At 50.4% G+C, this 26,367-nt stretch overlaps 1 protein-coding gene across 1 annotated transcript in view; it reads left to right on the top strand.

The window, feature by feature from the left end:
• MYO18B (myosin XVIIIB) overlaps positions 1-26,367 on the top strand; it is a 220,234-nt gene that overhangs the window by 173,172 nt on the left and 20,695 nt on the right. The window contains exons 39-41 of the mRNA XM_057746688.1: positions 13,723-13,853; positions 23,156-23,200; positions 24,530-24,667. Of these exons, the coding sequence (XP_057602671.1) occupies positions 13,723-13,853; positions 23,156-23,200; positions 24,530-24,667 (314 nt within the window). The remainder of the gene's footprint in view (positions 1-13,722; positions 13,854-23,155; positions 23,201-24,529; positions 24,668-26,367) is intronic.

Below are 26,367 nucleotides of genomic sequence, written 5' to 3'. Positions count from 1 at the left end.
CATGTTTGAGGATGAGGTCACACAGCGGGACGTGGTTCATTCGGGATTCAAATTCACATCCGTCTGATCCAGGGTCTGTGTCTCCCCTAAAATAACGCCTCCCACCTACCCTTATGCCTTTAGCTTGACTCAACCAGGGTCGATTATGCCCCTCAAGGAGTATCTTACAGTATCTGGAGACAGTTTTGGTTGGCACAACTTAGGGGCAGGGGTGCTGCTGCTGTCTAGTGGGTTAGAGGCTGGAGTTGCTGCTAAACATCCTGAAATGCCCAGGACCACTCCCCTCCCCACCCCCCACCCCCACCCCAATGGCAATAATGCTGAAGTTGAGAAACCCTGTGTTTTAGCTCAGCCTTCTTCAATGCAGAAAACCAAACTCCATCCAGAACCCCTCTCCAGAGGCCACACAGTGCCCTTGAATGAGAGGAGTTACCGTTTGAAACCGTCACACAAAAGCGGCATGAAGAGGTGAGAATCAGAACTACCAAAAATGTCCGTTTCCCAATCAATGGGTGGAACTTTCCACTGCTCTGAAATGAGGCCAGAGTGTTCATGTCTCTGGAACATCCTCTGGCCTCTGCAGATGCAAGCCAATCAAGTCTAGAAATCATTGTCTTAATCTGCAGTCGTTACCACGCCTGGCCGCCCGCTGTTTATTGGCGTCTTCTGCTGTTTGTGTCGCACGCACCGTTTTCTCTGACAGTAGCTCCTCCGCCTCCACCCGTTTCTCAGTGAGATGGGCAGTGACTCTGGTCCAAGCCCGGGGAGGGCCAGGGTCTGGCATCGATCGCCAATACCAGTAACTCCAGTCTATGTTCTCGCTGATCAATTCTTGGGGGGAACGTATCTAATAACACAAGACTGCTGATGGGGGTTGATTTACCTGGGAGGGATTGCTACCCTGGCTTACCCGAGTTCATTCGTGATGGTGCTTTGGTGTGTTGAGGATGCCGGCTGGGGCTTCAGTTGTGAGGAGGCCATCAGATATGTCTGAAAAAAGGAGATCTGAAGAGGGAAGAAGCAGTGTGATAAATAAGGTCTCATATGCACTCAGCTCTTCACAGTTTACAAAGCAGTGAACGTGACTCGAGCCTCACAGTGTTCTGTATTGAAGATCAGGAGGGAGCTGATATTGATGGAGTTGAAGGGACAGACTCAAGGATGTGCTCGAGGGTACCTGGGGAGCTGGTGCAGATGTGGGTGGGACCCGTTGCCAGGTCTTGAGTCTGGTGTGGGTCTCAACCTCACCCCTGTGCTAACTCTCGCTGGCTGCGCCCTCCTGGCATAGCTGTTGGGATGTGGTCGCTTTGGTCACTGCTGGCTTGGGCGACTTTATTCAGGGGCCGTTTTCCGACTCCTGTATCTGTAGGCGGTGTCTGCAGTCTCTACCCAGGTCTCTCCTGGGACGCTCTGGACACAGATGGGTGCTGACAGGATGAGACCTAACCTCCCCGGGGGTTGGCACGTTGGCAGTAAGGGTTTTATCTGATTTGGGGGCATGTTGGCATGACCTGGAACCTGGCAGTGATGGAGTGGGGCAACGTATGAGGATGTTTTGGTGGAGAGGGGACTGGAAGGATGTAGGGGACCCTTTGGGGGCATCAAAATAGTGTGGCCAGTGGGGTGTGAGACTGAGGTCACCAGATGCATAAATAAGGTGTATGGGAGGGCCAGGAGAGATGGGGGAGGGTGAGGTGAGACACCCCCCACACACACACACACAAACTTGCTGTTTCACAGGGTGTCACCCAGTAGTTCTGAGAGCGGGAAAGAGGGCCAATGTTTATCAAGCATAAAACTTGCTATGTTTTATGCAACATTTCAAGCACCTTCCACCCATGAATCCTCAGCTGGTCCCACAGCCCAGTGATGTTGTCAGTACTCCCGCTTTACAGACAAGGAGACTGAGGGTCAGGAAGGTGGGTGACAGGCTTCCTCACAGTCGTGTTGGCAATGGTGGAGCTGGGCTGCAAGCCCCTGTCCGTGTGAGTTGAAGACCTGTGGTGGTAAGACCTGCGTACACCCCCGCCGTGAATGTAGAGCTGGGAGAGTTTAAAGCTGAATATTTATGGGGTGACTTCTAAGTTCCAGGTGCTTCATTAGGCATTTGGGATATTAGACTGAGTACAGCCCTACTCATAAGGAGCTCCATATAGCAGGAAACTAGAAATTGGAAATTCGTTACAATCTGATGGGGGTGTGTGCTTAACTACAGTGACTTATCCCAATGCACAGAGATGAAAGTGGCTGATTCTACCCAGGGGAGCCAGAAAGGCCATCCCAGAAGAGGTGGCTGTGGAATAGGTCTTGAAGGATGAATAGGGGTTCACTTGTCAGAGCAGAGAAGAGCATTCCAGGTGGCAGAGTGGTAGGTGCAAAGACGCAGAGGCACGAAAGGACACGGCATGTTTGAGTGCTGGTGAAGACATGGGAATTACTGATGTGTATGTGCAGAGCATGGACAGTGGAAGCAGAGGAACCTTGGAAGGTGGGTTGGAAAAAAGACTGTGAAAGACTTGATAGGCTCAACCGCAAGTCTGGACTTGGGGAGGGGAAGAGGCACTGAAGGCTCTTAAGCAGGAGAGGACTTGGTCAGATGAAAGAGATTCTCCCTTGGATGCTGTATGAAATGTGGTTTGGAGAAGGGCCTGGATTTAAGAGAGGAGGATCAAGATGACCAGGACCCTCAGGAGATGGTGGTGAAGACTCAGTTTACAAGGGGGTGGAGAGCAGGGGAAAGGAGCAAGAGATCAGCCCACCGTGTTGATGAGATTCTTAAGGATCAGAGAAGCGGCCAGGGTACGTAGGAATAAGTTGTTCTTACTTCTTTGGTTGCAAAACCCAGAGGCTACCAGAGAAAGTCCAAAGTCCCGTTTCTCTGTTTCTGCAGTCACGTGGGGTCGTGGGCTGGGAAGATCTATGAGCTTCATTTCCATTTAAATTGAAATAAGACATGTCAAAGGTGGCTTGATAATTACTACCTGGAACAATGGCCCTCTGATGTGGGAAGTGTAGTGTCGGTGTACGTGGTACAGAGAATTTCTGCATCTGAGGCTTAATTGCGTTGATATAATTATTCATCTGTCAGGAAAACTGGGTGGCACAGATATGTCATATTTGCATTGGAGCAGAAAAAATGAAATGCCTTTTTTTTTTTCCCTCCAGGAAGCAGTTGGTGGGCGACTCTGGGAAGTGGGGAGTGGGGTGTTTGGAGATCACCCCGGGTCAGGATGTCTGTCTGCAGCTGGAGGTTTTGTTAAGGTGCCGCGGGTATCAGCCTTGAGAGAGTTGGACTCGGTGACAGCTCTTTGTCCCTTTCTGAAGATGCTGCAGCAGAAGTCACAGGCTGTGGGCGGTTCCAGGGCTGGGAAGGCTACAAGCTCTGAGTAGTTAGAGCTGTAAGGAACCTTAGAGAGGTTTTTTTTTAAAGGTTTTATTTGCAAACCTTGGGACCCTTGAGACTCACAGCAGAGTTGCCTGCTGGTGCCTCGAAGCCTGATCACCCTGCCCTCCCCATCTCCATCCTGACGGCCCCAAAGACCGTCAGCCACATTCCGCTTCTGAGTGTGAGGGTCTCATGCCCTCCCAAGGAAGCTGTGCCTTCTGCCACTCCCCACCCATCGGGGGACACGTGGGACCCCAAGAATCAAGTACAGAGCCCCCTTCTCACCACTGCCGCCCCAGCTGGTAGCACTGTTATGACTCGGGTAGCTGGAGCCAGAGTTTAGGCCAAAGTGGCGCATCCGCAGTGTGAGAACTCAGAAAGGCAAGAGGCAGGCCCCTGCTGGCGGAGCAACGACCCGGGGAGGAAAGGCTCAGGTTCTAGTTCTGCTTCTGCCACCCAGTGGCCCAGCAACCTTGACCAGGTGACTTCCTGCCCTGAGCCTCAGTTTGGGCCCCTGGTATGTGGTGTGTGTGTCCACAGATGTTCACGTGATGCGTGGGTGTACACAGCAAATACACACATGGGAGACTTTCTGCGGGCCGGCTCTTCATCACCTAGATTTTGAACAGCCCAAGTTACCTAAAATATTAATTTCCAGAAAGCTATAAAGGCCCTCAGGCCATCGCTGGGGGCACTTTAAAACAATCAGCCTGAAAAATGAGAAGGGAAAAGAAAGACGGCAAGCAGGCGCCCGGAGCCCGGCGCTCTTCTGCCTGGAGAGAGCTGAGCGTCCTGGTGGGGCGGCTGGAGCGGCGGGGCGGGGGCGCCACGGCCCCCTGCTTGTCTGCGTGGCCAGCTCCATTCTGTCTTTACTATAGAACTCTGTTACCCGAGTGCGTGTCAAATAGACGTGTCTATACACACGTGACGAAGTGGACACAGGGTGGAGACCCACCAACACAGTAGCAGGAGGGGCTGTCCCCAGGTGACAGGCTGATGGGCACTTTTTAATGTTTTTTTTTTCAACTTTATTTTCAAAATTCTCTGTAGTGAAACCTCTTAGAACCAGAAAAGAAAAGTAATGATGTATAAAAGAAAAATAAAAGATCTGTTATATTAGTTCACTCGGGCTGCTGTAACCGAGTGCCACAAACTGGGTAGCTTAGTAAAACAGCAACGTGTTGTCTCAGGTTCTGGAGACTAGAAATGCGAAATCCAGATGTCAGCAGGGCCTTGCTCCCCTGAAGGCACTGGAGGAGAAACTGTTTCATGTCTCTCTCCTGTGGTTTGCTGGCAATCTTTGGTATTCTTCAGGTTATAGATATATCTCTTCAACCTTCTGTCTCCACGTGGCCTTCTTCCTCTCTGTCTTGACATCATCTTTCCTCTATGAGTGACTGTCGCCATTTCCAAACCTCCCTCTTCTTATAAGAACAGCAGTCATATTGGATTAGGTTCCACTCTCATGACCTCGTTTTAACTTGATTGCCTCTGTAAAGACCTTGTCTCCAAATACAGTTGCCTTCTGAACTACTGGGGATTAGGATTTCAACGTATCTTTTGAGGGGACGTCATACAACCTGTAAATCAATGTGCACCTAGCAAGCAGAGGAGATTCAGGGCTTCTACAGGGTTTTCCCTTGTGGGTGGGGGAGTCAGTGGAGATGGGGCCTGTGTGTGAAGAAGTGTCCGTGTTACCGTGGGAGCCAGCTTCCAAAAGGGTCCCCGTCTCTGCATTCACACCGCCGTGTAGCCTCCTCCGTGTTGTATCAGAGTTGGTCTGTGTGACCGATAGGTGGTCAGTAGTAATCGTACGTCGCTTTGAGGCTAGATTATAAGAGGCCTTGCTCTGCCTTGGATCACTTGCTCTGGTAAAGCCAGCCGCCATGTCAAGGACATGGACACCCAAGGACAGTGGGGGGACACCCAAGCAGCTCAGTGGGGGCCCTCGTGGCAGGGAACTGAGGCCTCCAGCCAGTCGCTGTGTCAGTGAGCTTTCTTGGAAAGGACTTTCCAGCTTGGCTTTCCGATAGCCATAGCCCTGGCTGGCATCTTCACTGTAACATCACGAAAAATCCAGTATAAGTTTCCCCATTGCTGTTGCAGCAAATTACCACAAACACAGTAGCTTTAAAATACCACAATTTATTCTCTGATAGTTACGAAGGTTAGAAGTCCACAGTGAGTTTTAAGGGGTTAAAATCAAGGTGAAAGGCGGGCTGGCTCCTTCTGGAGGCCTCAGGGGACAGGCCATTCTTCCCGTCTTCCAGCTTCTAGAGGCAGCCAGCATTTCTGGGCTCCTGGCTGCATCACTGCAGTCTGTGATTCCGTCATCACATCACTGCTTTCTTCCACACTGACCCTCTTGCCTCTCTTTTATAAGGACCCTTATGACTACGTTTAGGGCCACCCGGATTATCCACATACTCCGGGTAAGCTCTCAAGATGTTCAGTTTAGTCACATCTGGAAAATTCCTGTTGCCATCTAAATTAACATATTCACATGCTTTGGGGATTAGAACGTGGACATCTCTGGGAGCTGTATTCATCCTACCGTAGACCATGAGCCAGAACAACACAGGCAAGCCACCTCTGAAATCCTGACTCACAGAACACCATGAGTGATAATAAATGATATTTGATATTTCAAAATGACTAGGTGTTGAGGCAATTTGTTATGTAGCAATAAATAACTAATACAGACTGGGGGTTATACTTCAGCATTTAACTGTAACACTTGACAATCATAATTCTGGATTTCTTGTAATGTTTTGCTTGAAATACACAATTACAAGAGTGTGCAACTCTTAAAAGTGCACAGTTGGATGAATTTTTACAGACTGGAAACACCCTCATCTGTCTTTAATAATGAAGCCTGGATATAGCCCAGGTGCCTTTGTGTTCTGTACTGGTAATTCTCATGTTTGCTCTCAGCTTCATTCCTGCCCCTTCGCTGCTCTGCTCTAAACTTCAGGAAACTGTTTTCCTAGCTTGCCTTGTGGTAGGTTCAGCCAGTGAAAGGTAGTGATGGACAGTTGAAAGATAAGAGGAGGAGAGGAACCAGGGTATTTTTCCGTCTCTCATACTGCCTCGACGGGGCTGGGGGGGGGGGGGGTGTGGCGCAGGGGCATCCCTGGCCTCAGTTCAGCCTCTATAATTCCAGATCCCATTAGGGACTCTCCTCCCTGAAGGCAGCTCCCGTTGAGCAGCCCTGCTGTTGCCCAACTTCTTGGATGGCCCAACTTCTTGACTTTTCCTCCTAGCCCTAGATTGGCAGTGCCTTCCTGCTGTTGCTAATCTCTTCTGGCTTCTCATCTTTTCCATCACCTGAAAAACCAATTCCCTATATTAAATTCCTTTGGTTGAATGATCTAGAGTGATTTCTATTTTCCTGACTGATGCAGGCTCCTTGGAGGCATGGTATTAAATTCTTCTGGCTTCAACAAAAAAAAGCATCAGGTTCCTAGAATTCATTTTCTGAAAAATGAGGCTATCCTCACTATACAATCCCTGCAGATTTCATATTTTCGGAGTCTTTACTTCGAAAGAAGGAAATGGGAACATTTGTTATGTATCAAGTACGTGCCACGGTATTAGGTATACCAGATGTCTGCAGTTTTACATTATTTCCCTTGTTCCTTGCAATACCATTTGTGGCAAAATAACACTGTCATTTTAAGAGATGAACGTAGGAAAGGGTTAGTAATTCTTCAAAATTCCCACAGCGCTTCAGGGTTCGTCTTGTCCTGAAGCCAGTGCTTCTCGTGCGGCTCCCCAGGGTATCAGTAGATTGTGTCTCCCCCTCCCCACCTGCCAGGGCCTCTCCCTAAGCGTGGTGGGCTTCAGCTTCCCTCGGTTCCACAGAGCACTCATCACTTTTCAAGCAGAAATACCACGCCTCCCCCCCCCCCCCCAACTAATGCAAGTGTCTCCTTTGAGGATTCAGGAGACACCTCCAGGAGGATTGAGATCATTTGAAGTGTCGAGTTGGGAGCTCAGTTGATTCTGGTGGATGGAGCACAGGGCAGCACTGGGATGAAGCACTTAGCTTGGTGGTTCAGACAATGGACTCAGGCCCCACGTTGCCTGGATCTATGCAGTGATTGATTAGACATGCCTGCCATGGCTGGAGAAGAGGGCAGGAGGAGTTGTGAGGTATTTCCTCTGGAAACAGGCAGGCCTGAGCTTGAACCTGTGTGTCATTGTGTCATTGTCTAGCTGGGTGACTTTGGGATCTTTCATGAGTCTCTCCATGTCTGTCATTAAAATGATAGACACATTATCATCAAAATGATGTCACATCATTAAAATAAAATAAAACACATTGCAGGATGATTATGAAGACAGGACATTGCCTAGTGAGGACCACCTTCTCCCTAGTCCCACTTCCAGGTGGAGGTTGGGCTCTTCTTCAGTCTTAAATAAGAGAATCTGATGCATCATTGGGGGTTTTCTAACAGGCACCTCAACTCTTTCCCAAAATTGGACAGAGCACTTCTTGCTAATGCGCATTCCATTGCCAACATGGCCTTGGAGCTCTTGCCAGGACACAATGCACAGGGCTTTTACTCCCCCCCGTAGCCGCCTTCCTCCCAGGCAAGTGGCCCTTGGACAATTGGAATGAAACGATGGCAGTTCCTCATAACCTTGCTTTCTGGGAAGACTCCCCTCAGCTCCAGAGACACAGGCATCCTTGGATGAACCAGGAGCACACAGAAGCAAAGGGGGAAATAGCTGTTGTCTGGGCTCAGGAGACCTGGGTCCACTCTGGCCTGTCATGTCTTGCCTGCATGTCCCTGGGCAAGCAACTTAACCTTCCTGAAGCTCAGCCTGCACATCTGTAAAATGGGGTAATGAGGCTGCCGTGAGAGGCACTGAGCAGGTGGAGCAGGGGGTGTTCACTGCAGCGCAGAGAGAAATGAAGTCCTGCATTTTTAATTTTCTGATAATAAAAGTAAATCACATTCTTTGCAGAATATCAGGAGAAGTGTAAAAAGGGGGAAAATATCACCAGATATCTTGCTCCACAGAGATGATAACTGCTATGACTTTGTTGTAATATTCTTCCGTTACTTTTTTTTTTTTCTCGGCTGCGTTGGATCTTCATTGCTGCGTGCGGGCTTTCTCTAGTTGTGGCGAGCAGGGGCTACTCTTCATTACAGTGTGCAGGCTTTTCAGTGCAGTGGCTTCTCCTGTTGCAGGGCACAGGCTCTAGGCGTGCAGGCTTCAGTAGTTGCAGCACATGGGCTCAATAGTTGTGGCTCGCGGGCTCTAGAGTGCAGGCTCAGTAGTTGTGGCGCTCGGGCTTCGTTGCTCCGCAGCCTGTGGGATCTTCCCAGACCAGGGCTCAAACCCGTGTCCGCTGCATTGGCAGGTGGATTCTTAACCGCTGCGCCACCAGGGAAGCCCCATCTCCCATTGCTTTTTATGTGTTTGTATTGTATGTGACTCGGAGGGTTCTTATAAAGATTATGTGGGATGAGGTTTTTCAGACATTTAGTGGCATGCTTGCTAACGTGAGAAATAGAAGTAAATCTGTTCATTTATTAATTATTCACAAATGCTTGTTAAGTATGTGCTGTGTGTCAGACTGGGAACATTTGTGTGTGTGTCTGTAAATACACGTGCACGCAGTCACGTATCAATATTTACGTATACTTATATTTATACATTTACATTTCTCTATATGACATGTATACAGTATATAAGCTTACATTTATGCATATTTACACAGCATATGCATGTGTGTATAGTTTTTTTTTAACACCAGGCTCTGTAACATGAAGTTTCTGTCTTTAGCGCATCAGAAAAGAATAACAAATGAATTTTCATCAGGTTTTGCAGGTGTTTTGAGACAGTCTGATCTATAATATAGACTAGGTGAAATTAACTTTGGGAGGCCTTGCAGGACACCTCCAGAGGTTAGAGAGGCAACCTCCAGAGCTGCAGAAAGTGACATATGAGTGTCCTGTGTGTCTGCAGACAGAAGGTCCTCTGAAGACTGAGATGCCCTGGGCAGAGAAACCAGACAACGCTTTTAAATATTAGCCTCTAATTGAACATCACAAGAGGAGATGATTTTAATTGCAGCTGCTAATTATCGTATGAACTGCTCCCCACACGGGCAACTCCACATGGCCTGTTCCAGGGGGAGCATTTTGGGGGTTTAACAAGGGTTGATGAGTCGCCTGTGCAACGCAGGGGGCGGGGGGGCAGCGTGTGCACATACCGCGTAGTCTCGTGCTGATGTCTGTGTGCGTGGTGCGCGTCAGCTGTGCCTTAGCGAGTGTAATACCCTGTCCCTCCTTCATTCACCCCTTACAGTTCATGCAGGAACACCATTCACGCAGTCCCAAGACACATTGAGTGTCTGCTGTGTTCTAGACACCAGCAATACAGACAGATGAGGACCCTGAAAGAATGACGCTCACGGAAGTGAGGATTTTATCTATACGGCCTGTGCCTAGGTCGGTGCTGGCACGTATTTCATGCCCAGTAAATGCTTCTTGAATGAATGGTGTGGGAATATACATAATGAATGTATAATCTATGTTAGTACATTGTGTGTTGATTACAATGTATACATCTCTACATTGTAGCTATAGGTAACATGGACCTATGGTATGTTTATTAGTGGGTGTCTGTTGTGTACGTCTTACTGTCTAAATAGTTCTGTACCCTAATTTTCCCCCAAACTCCTTCCTGCTCCAAGTCCCCAAAGAGAGAGAAAAACAGAGAAGACCCAGCTTACTTGGCCTCAAAACACAGCCCCATTTGCATAGCAGTCATGCCCCGATCCTGAGCATTGCTGGTCACGGAGGTGGAGGAAGGCCCGAGAGGGGGGCCTCCCCCGTGCCCCCTTCCCCTGGTGCCGCCCCCTCCGTGTCTCTGCAGCCGTCTCTGGCTGGGGGCCTTGTCTGGTCTGCCCCTGGGAGCCCGGTGGGGGCGCCGCATCCACCTCGCCTACTGACTTGGTCTCCGCAATCAGCAGACTGTCTGGTTTTGGAGCTGAAGCAGGAAAGGGTTGCTGATTGCTGATTGCACAGGCTCTGGATTTCCCACATCCGTCTCCCTGGGAGGTTCCCACTGCGCCTGATGCATGTCCCCAGGCAGATGGAGGGTGGGGCGCCGCGGGCCCGGTGGAGCTTGGGGGGCAGCGGCAGGTCCCTGGAACCACGGGCCTCACCTGTCTGCCGGCGGTTTCCTTGCTCTCAGCTCTCCTCGCTCTGTCCAGTTAACTCACCCTCTAAGCCGCCCCTGCTCTCCACCCCTGTCCTTCCTCTGCAGATGGTGGACAAGCATTGAGTCCTGCATTCCAGCCTCCTCATTCTCTGTGTGACCTTGGCAAACCTCCTCGCTGATGTGGGGACACCCACCCAATTGGTCCTTACTCTCTCTCCTCCGAGAGTTAAAAGATTGTAACGCCACCGCTGGCCAAGCCTTTCCTCTGCCACACTCATTCGATCCTCACAACAGCCCCATGAAGGGGGCTACTACTGCCCCCATTTAACCTGTGCAGGTCAGAGAGCTTGAGCAATTTGCTGAAGGTCACACAGCCAGTGAATGTTGGAGCTGGGATTTGAACCCAGGCATCCTGGCTCCAGAGCCTGCGTTCACTTTCATGACATTATGATTCTGATGCACCTCAGGTCCCTGTGTCCTCTGCTCACCTGCTTGGTCCCGGTCCAGAGCCAGCCGTCCCTGAGACCCAGCACCCGCCCCATCCCGGTCCTCTGTCCACCAGGAGGCTCCACGTGGGTCGAGACTGTAGGACCTTGTTGCTCCCTCCTTGTGACGTTGACATGGGCCAAAGTCACCAGAGCACAACTGGGAGGGGACATCTGGGCTCTTCTCTCCTCTGCTGGCTCATGTGGCATGAGGGCCTCAGCCGAGGACCCGAGACTTGGCTGCCCAGCTCCGTGGTCTCCCGGCCGCGTGACCTCGGGCAGGTCTTTTCACTGCTCTGGTGCTCAGTTTCCTCGTCTCTAAAAAGAACATTCACCACGTGCCTGGAATGGCCCAGATGTGGACACAGGTAGCATCTCTGTGTCTTACAAATACCCAGGTGCCTCGTCCCTTTGCCTGTTGTCCTGGCCCACTAGGAAGCAGCGGTGCTCGGGCAGTGCTCCTGTAATCTCCTGGGACTGTGCGCCCAGCCGTTCTCCTAGGTGCCTTTATGAGCTGACAAGCTCGCGTCCTGGGCGAGCACCCCCCTCGCTATCCCAAGGTGTGTGTGGTTTCCTGTGACCGTCCACCGGCCTCCTGCCTGGGGGCCCCGCCTCAGACCGTCTCTCACCTTGTCAGCACCAAGATGGGGATTTCACAGCTGGCAGTTTCAGTCAAACACAGAGTAATACCAGCCCCTCCGCACCCTCCCACCTCTGCACGCTGCCCTTTCCTTCATCAGCTGGGTTTGGCCCTTCGGCTTTCTCAGTCTCTGCTCACTCTCTGTCTCAAATTGGAAAAGACTCATAATCAGTGGAAAGGCACAGAGTTGCAATAACGTGAATGGACAGACTGGTCTGCTGTGCAGAGCTGAGCGTGTCTGTGCAAAGGGGGCAGCCCTGGTCTCTTCCGGCTTTCACTGGGGAAGGCAGACAGAGCCCCAGAAAGATGACTGGCCTGGGAGCAGGGCAGACTGGGGTTCTGCTCCTTGCTGGCCTGAATGACTTCGCTGGCCTCAGTTTCCTCATCTACTAAATAAAAAAAAAAAAAAAAAAGATCCCAGGCGCAGAGAGGGGCTGTGAACTGTTCACGGCCCCGCAGCTAGCGGGTTGCATGGGGAGCTGGGAATTGTATTTACCTTGACCCTCAATCCTTATGTTTTCACCCCTTCACACTCTTACCAGTTGGTATATACGTGTCTTAAGACAACAGTCAAAAAAGAAACTTGACATAATTAGAGCAGCTCAAAAGAAAAATCCTATCCCTAACCCACCTTTGTTCCCATCCATAAATATCCTCAGCTCTCCAAGTGTTTTCCCAACTGCACGTGTGCTATCTGCATGTAGACTCGGGCATGACATTCTCTCTTCTCTTCTGCTTGCCTAACGCCATTGCACAGACGTGTTCCACGCGGCCACCGTCCTTACTTCTAATGTTGACGTCTGCCTGATAGCATCAAAGTAACGAGCTGTGATTTCCCTAACCAGTCCCAGTTGCTGGGGGACGGGGCGGCTCTCAGCCTCTTGTGTCATCAGCAGCACCGCCCCCGGCGTCCTCGGGTACAGAGCCTTGCTCTGCCTTTTCATTTATCCCCCAAAGGATTAATTCCCAGCAGGTAGGTTTCTGGGTGTAACCCAGGGTTTCTGAGGCTGGGCGCCGTTGACGTTCGTGTGGAGGAGCCCTTTGTGGTGGGGGCTGCCCCGTGTGTCGTGGGATGGTGGGCAGAGCCCTTGGCCTCTACTCTGCTGCGTGCCATCAGACTCCCAAGCGTGACGACCAGCGATGCCTCTAGACGTCGCCCGATGTCCCCTGGAGGGCAGACTCGCCCTCGGTCTGCAGTCGTTGTGTTAAAGGAGAGCAGTGTGTGGAACACGTTACAGATGGAAGTCAGAGATTTTCCAGAGAGTCTGGGCAAAATCTGGTCAGGACAGGAAGGAACGAGATGCGCAGGGAGAGGAGAGTCGGGTTCCAGCTCGAGCCCCAGTTCAAGCTTTCACTCCCCCAGCCTCGTTTCCTCACCTGTGAAATGTAATAAATGTTCACCTGTGAACAGGAATAAAGAGCCACATGCCAGGCCGTGAGGAGGGAGCAAGGCCAGGCGCGTGAGATGCTGAGCACGGTGCTGGGCCCGGAAAGGTCTCAGTAAGCGCCGGCGGTGCTGGCGGCTCTTCAGGGAGCCCTGCTGGGGTTTCCATCTTTGCCTTTTGCTGCCTTTGAGGACAGAAGGTTTGGGGGGGTCTAGGTGACAGAGCTGAGAGAGACCCGTTCTTGTTCTGCCCTCCCTGCAGCCTCCCGCTCCACATCCATCCCTGGGACGGAGACTCCGCCTCCAGAACCAGCCTCCGCGACTCTCCCGGGAAACATTCACTGATTCACACACCTGCCCATCCATCCAGGGTGTCCCGCTTGGGGTCGGACAGACTGGGTTCAGCACCCCGGTGTGGGGGAGTGAGCCCTGTGCGGGGCCATGCCTTGGAGCCCCCAAGCATCCATTTCCTCCTCCGTAAAATCCTGAGCATCTGAGGGTTCACAGGCCTGTCCATAGAGCTCCTCGTGGGTACCCACCCCATCACAGGGTCCCGGTGAACACCAGCCTCCTCCCCAGAACTCTGGTGGGTGTGTGTGGGGGGGTCCTGCCCAAGGCCAACGTGTCCTGTGGTCTCTGCCTCCAGGAGAAGTACGTGGAGGAGCTCGCTGCAGTAAGACAGACCCTCCAGACAGACCTGGAGACGTCCATCCGGCGGATCGCTGACCTGCAGGCAGCCTTGGAAGAGGTGGCATCCAGCGACAGTGACACGGAGAGGTAACTTACGAGGGGCCGGGCGGGGCTGGGCGCAGCAGGTGGGCGGCACCCTTGGGAGCTCTGCAGTCTCTAGTCGACGGCGCTGCCCGCTCAGGTCTGGGGCTGGGGGCTCAGGCGAGCAGAGGCAGGTTGCTCCCGGTGGGTGGTGACGTCTCTGTGTTACCGCCAAACCCCCAGAGTGCAGCTCGCTGAGCCTTTGGGGAGACAGTCTGGAGGAGTGGCTGCAGAGTGGCCGCCAGTGTGTGATCTTGGGCAGTTCATGCATCCAGTCTGGGCCTAATTCCCTCATCTGTAAAGTGGACAGAACACTATTGGACAAACCACATGAAATTGCCAAGAGTTGACCCCTTCTGACCTACAGATGGGACGTTCTGTGTACTCCACCCACCCCCTGCTTCCTAGGTTGTGAGTGACGGGAGTGAGTCATAGGTGGCCAGCGTCTGGGGTGTGTAAGTGCTGCAGGAGGGTGGGCCGTGTTTGTACAGAACCATGAATGTTATTTTACAAAGGCTGCAACTGGTCAAGGATGCGAGATGAGATGGCTGTGTTGGGCAGGACCCCTCAAATTCAACATCAGGGCTTCTCTCCTCCATCAGAAGACAGACAGACCGCCTCCCGCTATCTCCTCGCAAGTCTCAAGGCCACAGGCCACGAGCGGGCTGCTCTGCTGGGAGGAACTGGAGGCCTCTGGCTGTCAGCCCCTGTAGATGGCCTGAGCTTCCTTTGTAACCTTGACACGTTATTTCTCTGGAAATCACAGCTGCCCCTCTTGCTATGGCGTTTCTGCCTCCATCTCAGCCTCTGTAGCAAAGCCTGGGTGATAGGGAGAGACATTTTCTTTGTGTAGAAAATGAGAAGGTGAGGGACAGGATGCTCTGACTTACCCGTCAGTTGTGGTTCCTTCCCGGGGCCAGTCAGCCACCTCTTGCTAGGGTGCGGGCAGGGCCAGCTGCCGCCTGGTGGGCTGTGTGGGTGAGCAGGCAGTGGAGAGGAGAGGGAGTTGCATGTGGGCTGTGGTTCAGCCAGTGGAAGAACCAGGCTGACCATGCCCGGTCTAGAAAGAAGACTGGAAGGAGACACACCAACGTTCCAGTATGCTGGGAAGGCATTGCTGGGGACCTAAATTTTCATTTTTTTTCAAGCTTGTTTAGATTTTCTCAGATTTCTGCAATGAACCTGCACATCCTGAGCTGTACTAGCGTCCTCTCTGGGAGATCTTGCTCTTCAAGTCATGTACTCAGTACCTCTGATCTTAGACCGTGCGCACATTCCCTCCTGGACATGAGTAGCCTCCGACTTTCCCACGAAGACGTTTATTCTCAGCATGAGAGTGACACAGACCCGGTGGACGCTCCACGTTCTGGCCTCTAAGTGAAGGGCTTTATCTCAAAAATCCTCAGTTTGTGGAAAAATGGCTCCCACGCAAACATTCTAAGGGTTTCAACACACGCTGCTAATTTGCACAGCTGCCAAACCGCCGGTGAAATGGCGAGTGGTGACAGCGCAGCTGCTCCCCAGCTCAGGACCACGCTCAGGAGCCCCCCGCCACCCCTCCTCCAGTTTTATCAGTGTCACGGCAGAACTAACGTCTATAATTACAAACCCCCGGCGTCGATATTACCCGCGCAGCGCTTGGGCTGGACTCTCCATTAATAGAAATGCTAGAGCTTTTGCATTAATTATAATGGGAACAAATGCCCGTATATAGTAGTATTCTGGATTTGTTTTTTTTTTTTTTTTTTTAACCAATGAACAACATTTTAAACCGTGTTTGCTTGCATAGCCATAGATCGTTTTTCTAATAAACAGTGAAAGTTCTAAAAATAACAAGATTGGAGAGAGGCAGAGAGCTCATGCTTGGAGGTGGAGGGACAGGCTGGGCAGGAGGTGTGATGAGAAGCAGGAGCAGGTTCTCGCCTGGGGCCTGAGGTCCTGGAGGTGAGGTCAGCTGTTGTCTCTGCCTATAGGGGATCCCCGCAGGCCTTAGAGGGACCCTGCCGCACCCTCCTCCTAATAGGAGGTATTTTATGTGTCTTTGCTCCAGGTGACGAGGGTTGTGCTCCCCGCCTTGTCCCCATGCAGCTCTTCTGAGCTCCAGGCCCCGGGCCTCTGGGGATCCGATCTGAACCCTAGCTTTCTGTCTGCGTTTTCATGATCTTTTGTCTCTGGGGCTTTACATCTTCCTCTCGGCAGGATGTCTGGTGCCTTTTCCTCGTCCGAGCTGCCAGTGTACACCCAGTACCTGACTCATGCTTCCTGACGCTGGAGGGGCCCTCCCTTGCATTTCAGGGTTGTGTGAGGGGTGAAATGATCGTATAACCCCAAGTATGAAGAGGTGCATCTTGTACCAGGCCAGGCGACGCATTGCCCCTGGAAAGGGGGGCCGCTTGGGGAGGGCGCGGACACTGCATTGCACGCAGCCTGACTTCCAGTGGGGGATCCAGCAGGTCGTTTCTGCATGACTGGCCGCGAGCTCTTCAACCTCTCTGGGCCTCAGTCTTCGTCTGTAAGATGGGTTGATGATAAGAAGTGAGTGACAAAATCTGACCCTGGCTCAGTACCTTGCACCTGATGGGGGCTCAGCCATCATCAGTTTCCTTCATTCATTCCTGGGATGGATTCTGCCCGCTCCGTGCCAGACACCGAGCTGTCCCACACTCAGACACTTATTCCACTTGCTTCGTGTTATCATGTCTCTCCATCTTACGGATACAGGGAGACTGAATAACTTGCCCGAGGTCAGGCGGAAGTTACATTCCTGAGGAGTAGAGCCGGGGGAGAGCACAGGTACGGTCTCTGCCTTCATGCAACCCACATTCCGACCGGTGAGTGTGTGTGTGTGTCCCTGCCCATGAATACAGTGGACAGACTGAGGAATAGAACACTAGAATATAATAGGAGTTATGAAGACAGAGAACAGGGGGTCTAATGAATAGCAGAGGAGGTAGACATGGCCTCTCTGAGAGGAAGAATTGAACTGAAGTTAAAAGAAGGAGCCAGATGCAGGAGCTCTGGAGAAAAGTGAGTCAGGGCAGACAAGGAATGTTCTAGGAAGTGACCCTTGACCGGTGTGCCCAAGTGAAATCAGTGTGAAAGAGCTGCTCTCCTCCTCTCCTCTCCTCCTCTTGCCCCTTCCCTCTCTCCCACCTTTCTTCCCCTTCTGAAGTGGCCCGTGGAAGCCTACTGTATCCCCGTGAAGCGCCCCAGACCCCAGGCAGGATTACAGCATAACCTGTGGGTCCACCGTGGAGTGAGAACGCGGGGCTTCTTGTCCAGAATAGATTCGGAATTTCAAGGCAGTCACACTAAGCACAAGCCCCTCTGGGCACCGGCTGTAAGCCTGTGAAGCCAGCCCTGAGCCCAGGGTGGTCCTCGGGAAGCATCTCCTAACTCTCAGTAGGCCTTGGTCCTGTCTCGCTGTCTTGTAACTTAGATTTGAAACTTCCACAGCGTGTAGGTTTCAATAATAGCATAGGAGTGGGGGAAGACTGGGGAAGCGTCGCCACAAAGAAGTCTCAACACTTCTCAAGTCTCAATTTCAGAGACTCAGTATCGTTCAAACCGTGTTGTCTGGCTGCAGTGCAGTTAGGTTGATTACCAATGAGAAAAAGAAATATGTGCGTCGCTGGGTTGCAGAGCCGCGTCCAGAGCAGGGCCCCAGCTCCTGCCCTGGTGCCAGCCCGAGCTCTTCCCCAGCGTGGCAGTTCCGCCCTGCACTCCCCTCTTAATTGCCTCATCACCTGGGGAAAGAGGTTCCGATCGGAGCCTGAGGGATTGGTGCGAGGTCGTCTCCAAACTGAGCTCTCAATTAGGATTCAGACCTACCCTGGGGGAGAGAGAGAGGGAGGCAGAGCAGTGCTTCTGCTGGAGGTGAGGTTCTTTGAGAGACTTGTTCAAATTATGAAAAGTCACATTTCCCCATGTTGGGAATTAGATCCGCGTGTAACGGGCCTTCCAGGCTGGAAACGTGGCTACGTGCTCAGAAAGCCAGGAGGCCGGTGCGGTAGCTTTTAAACGCGAGCTCGCCTGCGCCGGGGCCCTTGCGTCGTAACTTAGACTGTGGCGTCAGCCTCCTTAGATTAATGGAGAAATGCTTGAAGCCATTGCCCCAGGCCTGGAGCAGGCTCATTACTCATGGAGGGAGGGATGCATCAGCTGACAGCCCCATCTATTCCTGGCCCAGGGTCTGTGGCTGCTCTGTCATCACCTCGGCTGGGAGTTCAGGGTGGGGTGCCGGGGAGTGTGGAGAGGTCGGAGGATGACCCCTGATGCCTGAGTCAGCCAAGAGTATAGCCACACCAGCTGGCCCCATCTGAGATGAAAGTTCTGGAAAGGAGTCCTCCATTGCTGCGTTGCGTGTAAGTTGTGTATTTTCCAACATATATCCTTTTAAAACTTGTCTAAAACAAGGCTGCGGTAGAATAAGTAGAAAGATCTGGGTCTAACCAAAGATGGCAGCGGCCACTGAGGGCATAATTCGGAGTTAATTTATTCATGGGCCCAGGCTCTGGCCAGAATGTAAGAGTTCCTGCTATGTAGTAGGACAGGCTCTGGGACTGCCCACATGTCTTTTTCTTGTTGTTGTTTTTTATTGTAATTTTTGAAAATTAATTTATTTTTGGCTGCGTTGGGTCTTTGTTGCTGTTGGTGCGCGCGGGCTTTCTCTAGTTGTGGCAGGCAGGGGCCACTCTTCGTTGTGGTGCGCAGGCTTCTCATTGCAGTGGCTTCTCTTGTTGCAGAGCACGGGCTCTAAGGCACACTTCAGTAGTTGTGGCACGCAGGCTTAGTAGTTGTGGTGCATGGGCTTAGTTGCTCCAAGGCATGTGGAATCTTCCCAGACCAGGGATGAAACCCACGTCCCCTGCATTGGCAGGCAGATTCTTAACCACTGCACCACGAGGGAAGTCCCTGCCCGCATCTCTTTTCCCACAACTCTCCTACCTTCTAATTTCACTTAGAAGGAATAGCTTAAAGCATTTCTCCATTATTTTAAGACATTCCGAATTACATCACAGGGCCCTAGTGCAGGATAGCAGGCTTAAATGGTGCCACAGAAGACACCTGTCTTTCTAAGCATCTTTCTAGCTTGGAAGGCCTGGATACTCAGCTAGTGGGGTTCTTGGGGAATGAGGGCTCCAAACTGCTTTATCCACTCTGGCATTACAGGACATAATGATCATTGTGCTAGTAGGTACTCTTTCCTTAGGACTTACTTTGTGCCAAGGTATGCAGCCTACCTGTCTTACATACATAGTTCTCACAACAACTCCTGAGGTTGGTAACCATTGTCACCCCTAGTTTACAGATGAGGAGACTGCAGCTTAGAGAAGTCAATAAACTGGCCCCAGCTCACACAGTAAGTGATGGGGCCGAGATTTTATTTCCAGGTTGACCGCATCATCCACACTTTCAGTGACCAAGCTCTACTGTCATGTCAAACATACCCCGTCTTTCCCCTTTCTCTTGTCAAGGTCTTTGTTCTCTGCCAAGTTACTGGCCTGTCATTCTGGTGAACTTGTGTCTGTCACTGTGATGTGGGGCTAGTGCATTCGTGTGTTACTTCCCAGGCAACGTTTGCATTCAGACTGGAGTTGTCTGGTGAAGCCTCCCCCGAGATGAATGCGACAGAAGACATTTAATTACTTCTCTTGCTCACCAGAAACCCCCCTGCCCACAAGTGCCTGGCCCCCGTTCCTCTTTAAAAGTCACATGCACCAAGGCAAGAGAAAGAACCACTGACCACATGTCAGGAGATGAGGGAAAACCCAGGGACCACATATCACGTTCCAGTCCTGGCTGTGCTGCCAAGGAGATCAGGACCGCGGACAGGTCACCTGCCCTTCCTGGGCCTCTGCCTGCCCACCCAACAGGTTAACACCATCATCGACACCATCAGTGAGTACCTCCCGTGTTAGGGCGGGAGGTACGGTCAGGAATAGGCAAACATGGCTCTGCCTCATGGAGCTTGAGGTCCAGAGACTCTTTCTTCATGTGGTGGAAGGGTCAGTGGGTTTTAAACTCTTTTTTTACCAAAGCAAACCCCTGTAGAAAATTCTAGCTTAGGATGGAGTGCAGCCATCCTTTGATTGGAATGAGGGAGGAAGGTTCCCCATGGGTGGACTCAGTGTTTAAATTTGCCCCCTTCTGAAAGGGCCCTTCCCCCCCAGACTCGAGCCTCATTCACTTTGAGATGTCCAGTTGTGCCAGACCGATTAACACCAGCTGCACCTTGGTTAGTTGTGTTGTGCTCTGAAGATGTTCCTGTGCTGGGTTCTGTTAAAGATCGTTGTTCAGTCCAATGAAGTGGGCGAGGAAGTACGCCTGGCTGCCCAGACCTTGTCTCCTGCAGAGTTCAAGGGCAGTTGCCTTAGGATTATGGAGACATTAGGTTGCCAGGCACCCACCAGGATCTCTGGGCACAGCCTCTTGTAATCAAAGTCATGGACTCCTGGGGTGGGAAATGGGCCTGAAGCCCCTCCCTCTCTATTATCGAGCCTCGAGTCCCACCTCCACTGCGGCCTGTGTTTGCCCTTACTCCCTGCTTGTGGCACAAGAAACCTTGCTCCAGGTACAACTCACAGTTTCTGGCTTTTTTTTTTTTTAACGACTTTATTTTATTTTATTTTGTTTTGTTTTATTTTGACTGTGCTGGATCTTAGTTGTGGCACATGGGATCTTTGTTGTGGCATTCGAACTCTTAGTTGCTGCATTTGAACTCATAGTTGCAGCATGAGGGATCTAGTTCCCTGGTCAGGGATTGAACCCAGGCCACCTGCATTGGGAGCGTGGAGTCTTACACACTGGACTACCAGGGAAGTCCCACCCTCTCTGTTTTTAAGGGGAACTCCACACCATTTTGAACTCTACAGCTTGGGCCACAAGACTCTTCATTTTTTTTTCTTTCCATGTACATTTCAGAAGCTGTAGCCCTGGTCCCTCAAACCCCTCCCTCCACTTCCCAGGGCCCTCGCCTACTACATTCTAGCTTCTTTGGTCAGCTGGAACCAGTGTCATTAACTGGGGTCTGTGAACTAGGAGGTCAAGGGAGGGGTGTCCATGCGTGAGTTCTAGAGATTATACCATGAACCCTGAGGTATTGCACTAAAATGTGAGTCTGTATTTGTGCATTTGGGGAAATGGAAGTTCTGTGGTCCTCATAAAAGATGCTCATAAAAGGCCCAGGACTCCTGCTCTAGGGCCTAAGTGCATCCTCTCCATTGCACAGAATTTTTAAGCATCGAAGCTAGACAGGGCCTCAGCATGTTGGTCCAAACGCCTGATTTCACAGATGCGGACACCTGACACCCCGAACAGGGAGGAGAGGAGGCCAAGGCCACGCTGGGGCCACGAGGATTCAGTTGCCTTCGCTCACAGTCTGGCATTCCTTCTGCAGCCCCAGCTCACAGAGCCTTAGAAGAGACTCAGACCACCAGCGGGAATAGAGCTGGTTCTAGTCACACCAGCCATTTCAGTTACTTTTTAAGTATTTTTAAATAGTTTGTTAAAAAGCTGTATCAAAAAACATTTATATAGATCCTCAAGAAGATTTAGGGTCACTCACAAAGATACTTTTTTTCTCTTGCAGGGGTTTTCTATTGCTGCCATAACAAATTAGCTCAAATTTCATGGCTTATTATCTTACAGTTCTGTTCATTAGAAGTCCAGTCTGAATCTCCCTGCTCAGCAGAGCTGCATTCCTTCTGCAGACTCTGGAGGGAAATCTACTTCCTGGCCTATTCCAGTTTCTAGAGCATTCCCACATTCCTCAGCTTGTGGCCCCGTCCATCCTCAAAGCCAGAAATGGTGCACCTCTGACTCTTCTGCCATAGCCACATGTGCCTCAGAGCAGATCTGGGGGAAGGTCTCTGCTCTTAAAGGTTGGAGTTATTAGACTGGGCCCACCCCGACAGTCCAGGATAATCTCCCTGTCCCAGGATCATCTCCCTGTCCCAGGATCCTTCACTTTGACCGTGTCCGCATGGTCCCTTTTAATAGGTCAGGAAACCCAATCACAGGTGCTTGGGATTAGGGATTAGGATGTTGACATCTTTGGGGTCAAATTCTGCCTCTCAGATTCACAAAAGGTGGTTTTGTTTTTTTTTTTTTATATATACTGGAGAGGTCAGCAAATTTTTCTTTAAAAGGCCAGATAGTAAATATTTCAGGCTTTTCAGACAGTGTGGTCTCTGTCGCGACAACTCTGCCGTTGTGGAGCAAAAGCAGTCATGGACGAAATGCAAATGAGTGGGGGTGGCTGTGTTCCAATAAAACTGTACTTATAAAGATGTGTAGGTTAGGTTTGGTCCAGGGCTGTCATTTACAGACCGCTCTTCTGTTGGATTCACCAGGCATCGTCTGAGAGAACTTTTGGTCTGGCCTTTGCTGTGGGTCTAAAGGGACAAACAAGACGTGTTCTTGGCTGTGAGAGGCGCCTTCAGTCTGGTGGGGATGGATAGATGTTAGTAGAGGCCCTGAGAGTGACTGGTCCTCGAGGACCAAGGAGCTGTAGGTGCTTCACAGGAAGTGAGCAGGGCTTCCAGGAAGGAATTGCCCAGATTCCACTGAAGAATAAAGCTGGGAGGTCCCGGCCTGAGGAACAAGGATTAAAATGATGGCTCAGGTGTCTGAGGTTTGTGGCTTGGCTGTCTGCACGCATACACTGGGCGATTGCTCTTCAGTTAAGAGCAGGAGCTGAGTAGCTCTTACAGACCTGGGATTCAAAGCTGTGTGGCCTTGGACAAGGGTGTCAGCTTCCTCAACTCCAGGAGGGAGACTGGCAAAGTGGTTAGTGGGATCGTGTGTAAAGCTTATTTGTTGAATCAAGGGATGTTCCCAGAAGAAGAGCTACTATTGTAATTAGTTCAGAGTTTCCCAGAATGCACTGGGAAAGCAGCCCCATGTCTGATTTGCAAGCCCTTGCAAAGACTATAAAGCAAATGCCTTGCTCGTTGACAATTATGATGCTATTAATAGCAGTACTAGTTGTACTAAAACAAGAGAGGTGGTGATGGTTGCTGCCCTTTAATTAACACTGCTTATTTGCCAAGAACCATGCTGAGATCTTTATAAGCGTTATCTCACTTAGTCTGCTCCACGACTCTGGGGGAGGAGGCCCATTATTAGCTACATTTTACAAAGGAGCACAGGAGGCTCAGAGAAGGCACGTGACTTGCCTAAGATCACACAGTGGCAAAGGTTGGAGGTGAGACTCAAACCCAAGTTTATTTAACATCAAAGACTGTGTTCTTCCCCAGCCCCTGGCAGCACAAGGATAACAGACTCATTCTTATGCCTCCTTCTAGTGTCCAGACAGCAGTGGATTGTGGTGGCAGTGGCAGAAAAGAAATGTAAGTTAACCCTGAGTAGAACTGAGCCAATTGCACTGAAGCCAAAGATGAGCCCCTGGCTCTTTGTGTCCAGTTTGCAGAAGGAACACCCACACCCACCTGGAGAATTATCTGCAGTGCGCACGAGAGCTCTGACTCCACAGTCATAGCATATAGCCCCGGGGACATACTACTGAACTGCCCAACTTCTCGTAGACAAAGAGAAGCCCGTGACTTGCCATGCCACTGTCCGCAGACACCTCAGTGGCTCCCCATTGCTTCAGAGGAGACTTGTTAGACTGACATTTGAGCCCTGCACATGCCTGACCCTTACCTCCCCCTTCACTGGGACTCCTGCTTTCCACACCATCCATCCCCTCCGTAGCTGTGTGTGTGTTGTTCCTTCCACCTAAAGTGCCTTTCTCCAGGCCTGCGTGGCCACGCCTGAACCTTCTAACCAGAGGTAGCTCAGCTGCCACTGCTCGATTCCTTCCCTATGCCTCCAAGAAGCAAATCAAGGCTCCCTCCTCATCCTCCTTACAACCTATCTTCTGTCTTTCCCTACAGCATTGATAATGTTCTTTTATTTTATGGTTATTTATATAGATGTCTACTCTGCTAAAAAGGGGTCTTGAGGGCAAGATCAATGTTGGGTTCATGTTTATAGTTCTTCCCATGGTGCCTGGTGTAGAGTGTTCCATAAACAAACAAATATGTGTATATATCAATATGTAAATTTATTATATATTATATATAGTATATATTTAAGTGAATATATCAACCAAAAAATAAAATAACCATTGAGAGGCCACATCAATGAGAGGCCCACACAGGCCTCTCCCTGTGCTGCTTTCAAAAATAGGGGGCATACAATTAAGTCTCTGTCCCTAAAGACATTCCAGCTAAGGTAGGCAAGCAGTTAAGACCTTCACACTTGACACAGGCCACGAACATATCATTTGGTATGAAATTCAATGCCAAATTTTACTCCAACATTGGAGATACCTCAGCATCTATATTAGAGTGTTCATCTTCCCAAAGCAGAGCAATGGTTATTAGCATGGGCATTGGAATTGGAGAGAGCAGGGTTTGCATCCCGACTTCATCACTGACTGACTGGGTGACCTTGATCAAGACCCAAGCTGGCCTCCCCAGATGCCATTACTCTCATCTATGTAGTAGGTGCAGCACTGGCTCCCACCACTCAGGGGTGGTATTGTGAGCATTGATCAAGGTTATGCATGTTCAGCACTTAGCACAATGCCTGGCTCATGCTTGGGGGTGACTGTCTAGTTGATGCTGCTACCATGGTTGTCATCGTGCTGACATCATCTTGCATCCTGGTTCTAGAGATAACGTCTCCGTCCTGAGCTCCCAGCCAGGGGGCAGTCGGCAGTCCTGGTTGAGTTGTACCCTGTCTCTGGCCACAGACACCGTGAGGACCCCCTCTCGACAGTCAGCCGTCAGTAGCCGTATCCTCAGCCCCAGGTAAGAGTATCTCCCTGCTGCCTCTGGCTGACCAATAGCTCAAAGAATCTCAGGCTTGAAGGTGGTTGTTCAAGTCTTCCATTTCCTCTGCCCTAGACAAGGACGAGCACGGTCCAGTTTGAGGTGTGACCCTGCCAATTCTCAGCTGTGTGACTTTATTCAGGCGGATCAGTTACCTTCTCTGAGCCTTCACTTCTTCTTCTGTAAGACAGGAAATATCATTGTATCTACTGCCTCCAAACAGTTGAAATGATAAGGATCTAATACAGCCCTCCCTAAAGCATGGTTTTCCAGATGATTTTAAATAGCAGGGGGTGAACATTTAAAAAATAGCTGTGGATTCATGATAGTTGTTTTCTGTCTAAGGCAAGTCCTACTAGTTTTCTATCTATTTATAGATAGTTTGGGATTTAAAGTTTTCTTTATAAACATATTTACGTAAAGTTTTATAGTTTTGTGTTTTGTTTCTTTTGATGGGGAGTTTGTATGAAGACAGGCTGGATGATTTCTTCCTCGGAAATTTCAGCTTTGTTTGAATATCAGAATTTTATAGTTTTTTCCTACCGTAAAAGCAGACAAATTCAATCTCAGCCTGGGTTGGGACCCTCGCAAATCTATAGGATTGCCAACAACAAGGTGCTCCAACAAATGGGCCCTGGGACTCAGCCTTAGTTGTAGGACTTAAATCCATCTTCCCGCTTGCTTTTCAGCTCCATTCCTCTCAGCTTGTTTGGTTTTCCTTTTCAAGGGCAGCCGTCTTGTAATTAGGGGCTAATGGCCATAAATCAGAAATTATGGATTAAGCAGATGTGTAATTAAGAGGAAACGCATGCCGCTTGTGTGATAACAGAAGAACCAATGTGATAAGATAGAAAGATAAATCACAGACTAATGGCGCAAACCCAGACAACCCCTTCCTGACTTGAAACGCATTTGCTCTGAAGCAGGGGGTTGTCTCTACAAAAAAAAGGGGGCGGAAGTTCCTGCCAAGCTTTCAGGCATATCCGGCAAATGGCAAATGTCTGGCACGTGTCTGCTGGTAATCGGAGACTGAAAGATTTGATGTCAAAAATATCAAAGGGAGGCTCCGAGAATGGGGTGCATGGGGGGAGTTAATTAAAGCAAGATTATCTGATTACCCCTTTTAATTAAAACCAAAGACCTATATGGAGAAAGAGCCATGTCCTCTGTGAACTCCAAAGGATGAGGACTTTCTCTGTGCTGATAACTAAATACCTCTGTTTTTCCCCATCAGCCCTTGTATAAGGCAGCAGAAGCAGAACTGGAGGCGGCCAGAGCTGAATGTGAAAGCTCATTAGCATAATATGCGAGATCCGTAACTATGATTATGTTAGGGTACACGATAAGGAATTGCACCCTGAGTTGTTTGGCACCCGTTTGAGTGGGAGCTGGGAGGCTGCAGTGGTTTCAGTACATGGACTGAAGTCAGAGCATCTGGCTTCCAACCCTGTATTTGCTCCTCTGAAGCTGAGATTTGGGGCAGGTTTTTGTTTTTAGTGATTTTTATCAGAGTATAGTTGATTTACATGTTGTATTAGCTTTAAGGTGTACAGCAAAGTGAATCCGTTGCACATATCCATATATCTACATTTTTGGGGATTCTTTTCCCACACAGGTCATTACAGAGTATGAGAGTTCCCTGTGCTATGCAGTAGGTCCTTATTAGTTATCTATTTTAT

This window comes from Hippopotamus amphibius, chromosome 8 (assembly GCF_030028045.1).
Source record: "Hippopotamus amphibius kiboko isolate mHipAmp2 chromosome 8, mHipAmp2.hap2, whole genome shotgun sequence".
NCBI classification, from domain to species: Eukaryota; Metazoa; Chordata; class Mammalia; order Artiodactyla; family Hippopotamidae; genus Hippopotamus; species Hippopotamus amphibius.
This window is presented reverse-complemented; position numbering and strand designations above follow the sequence as displayed.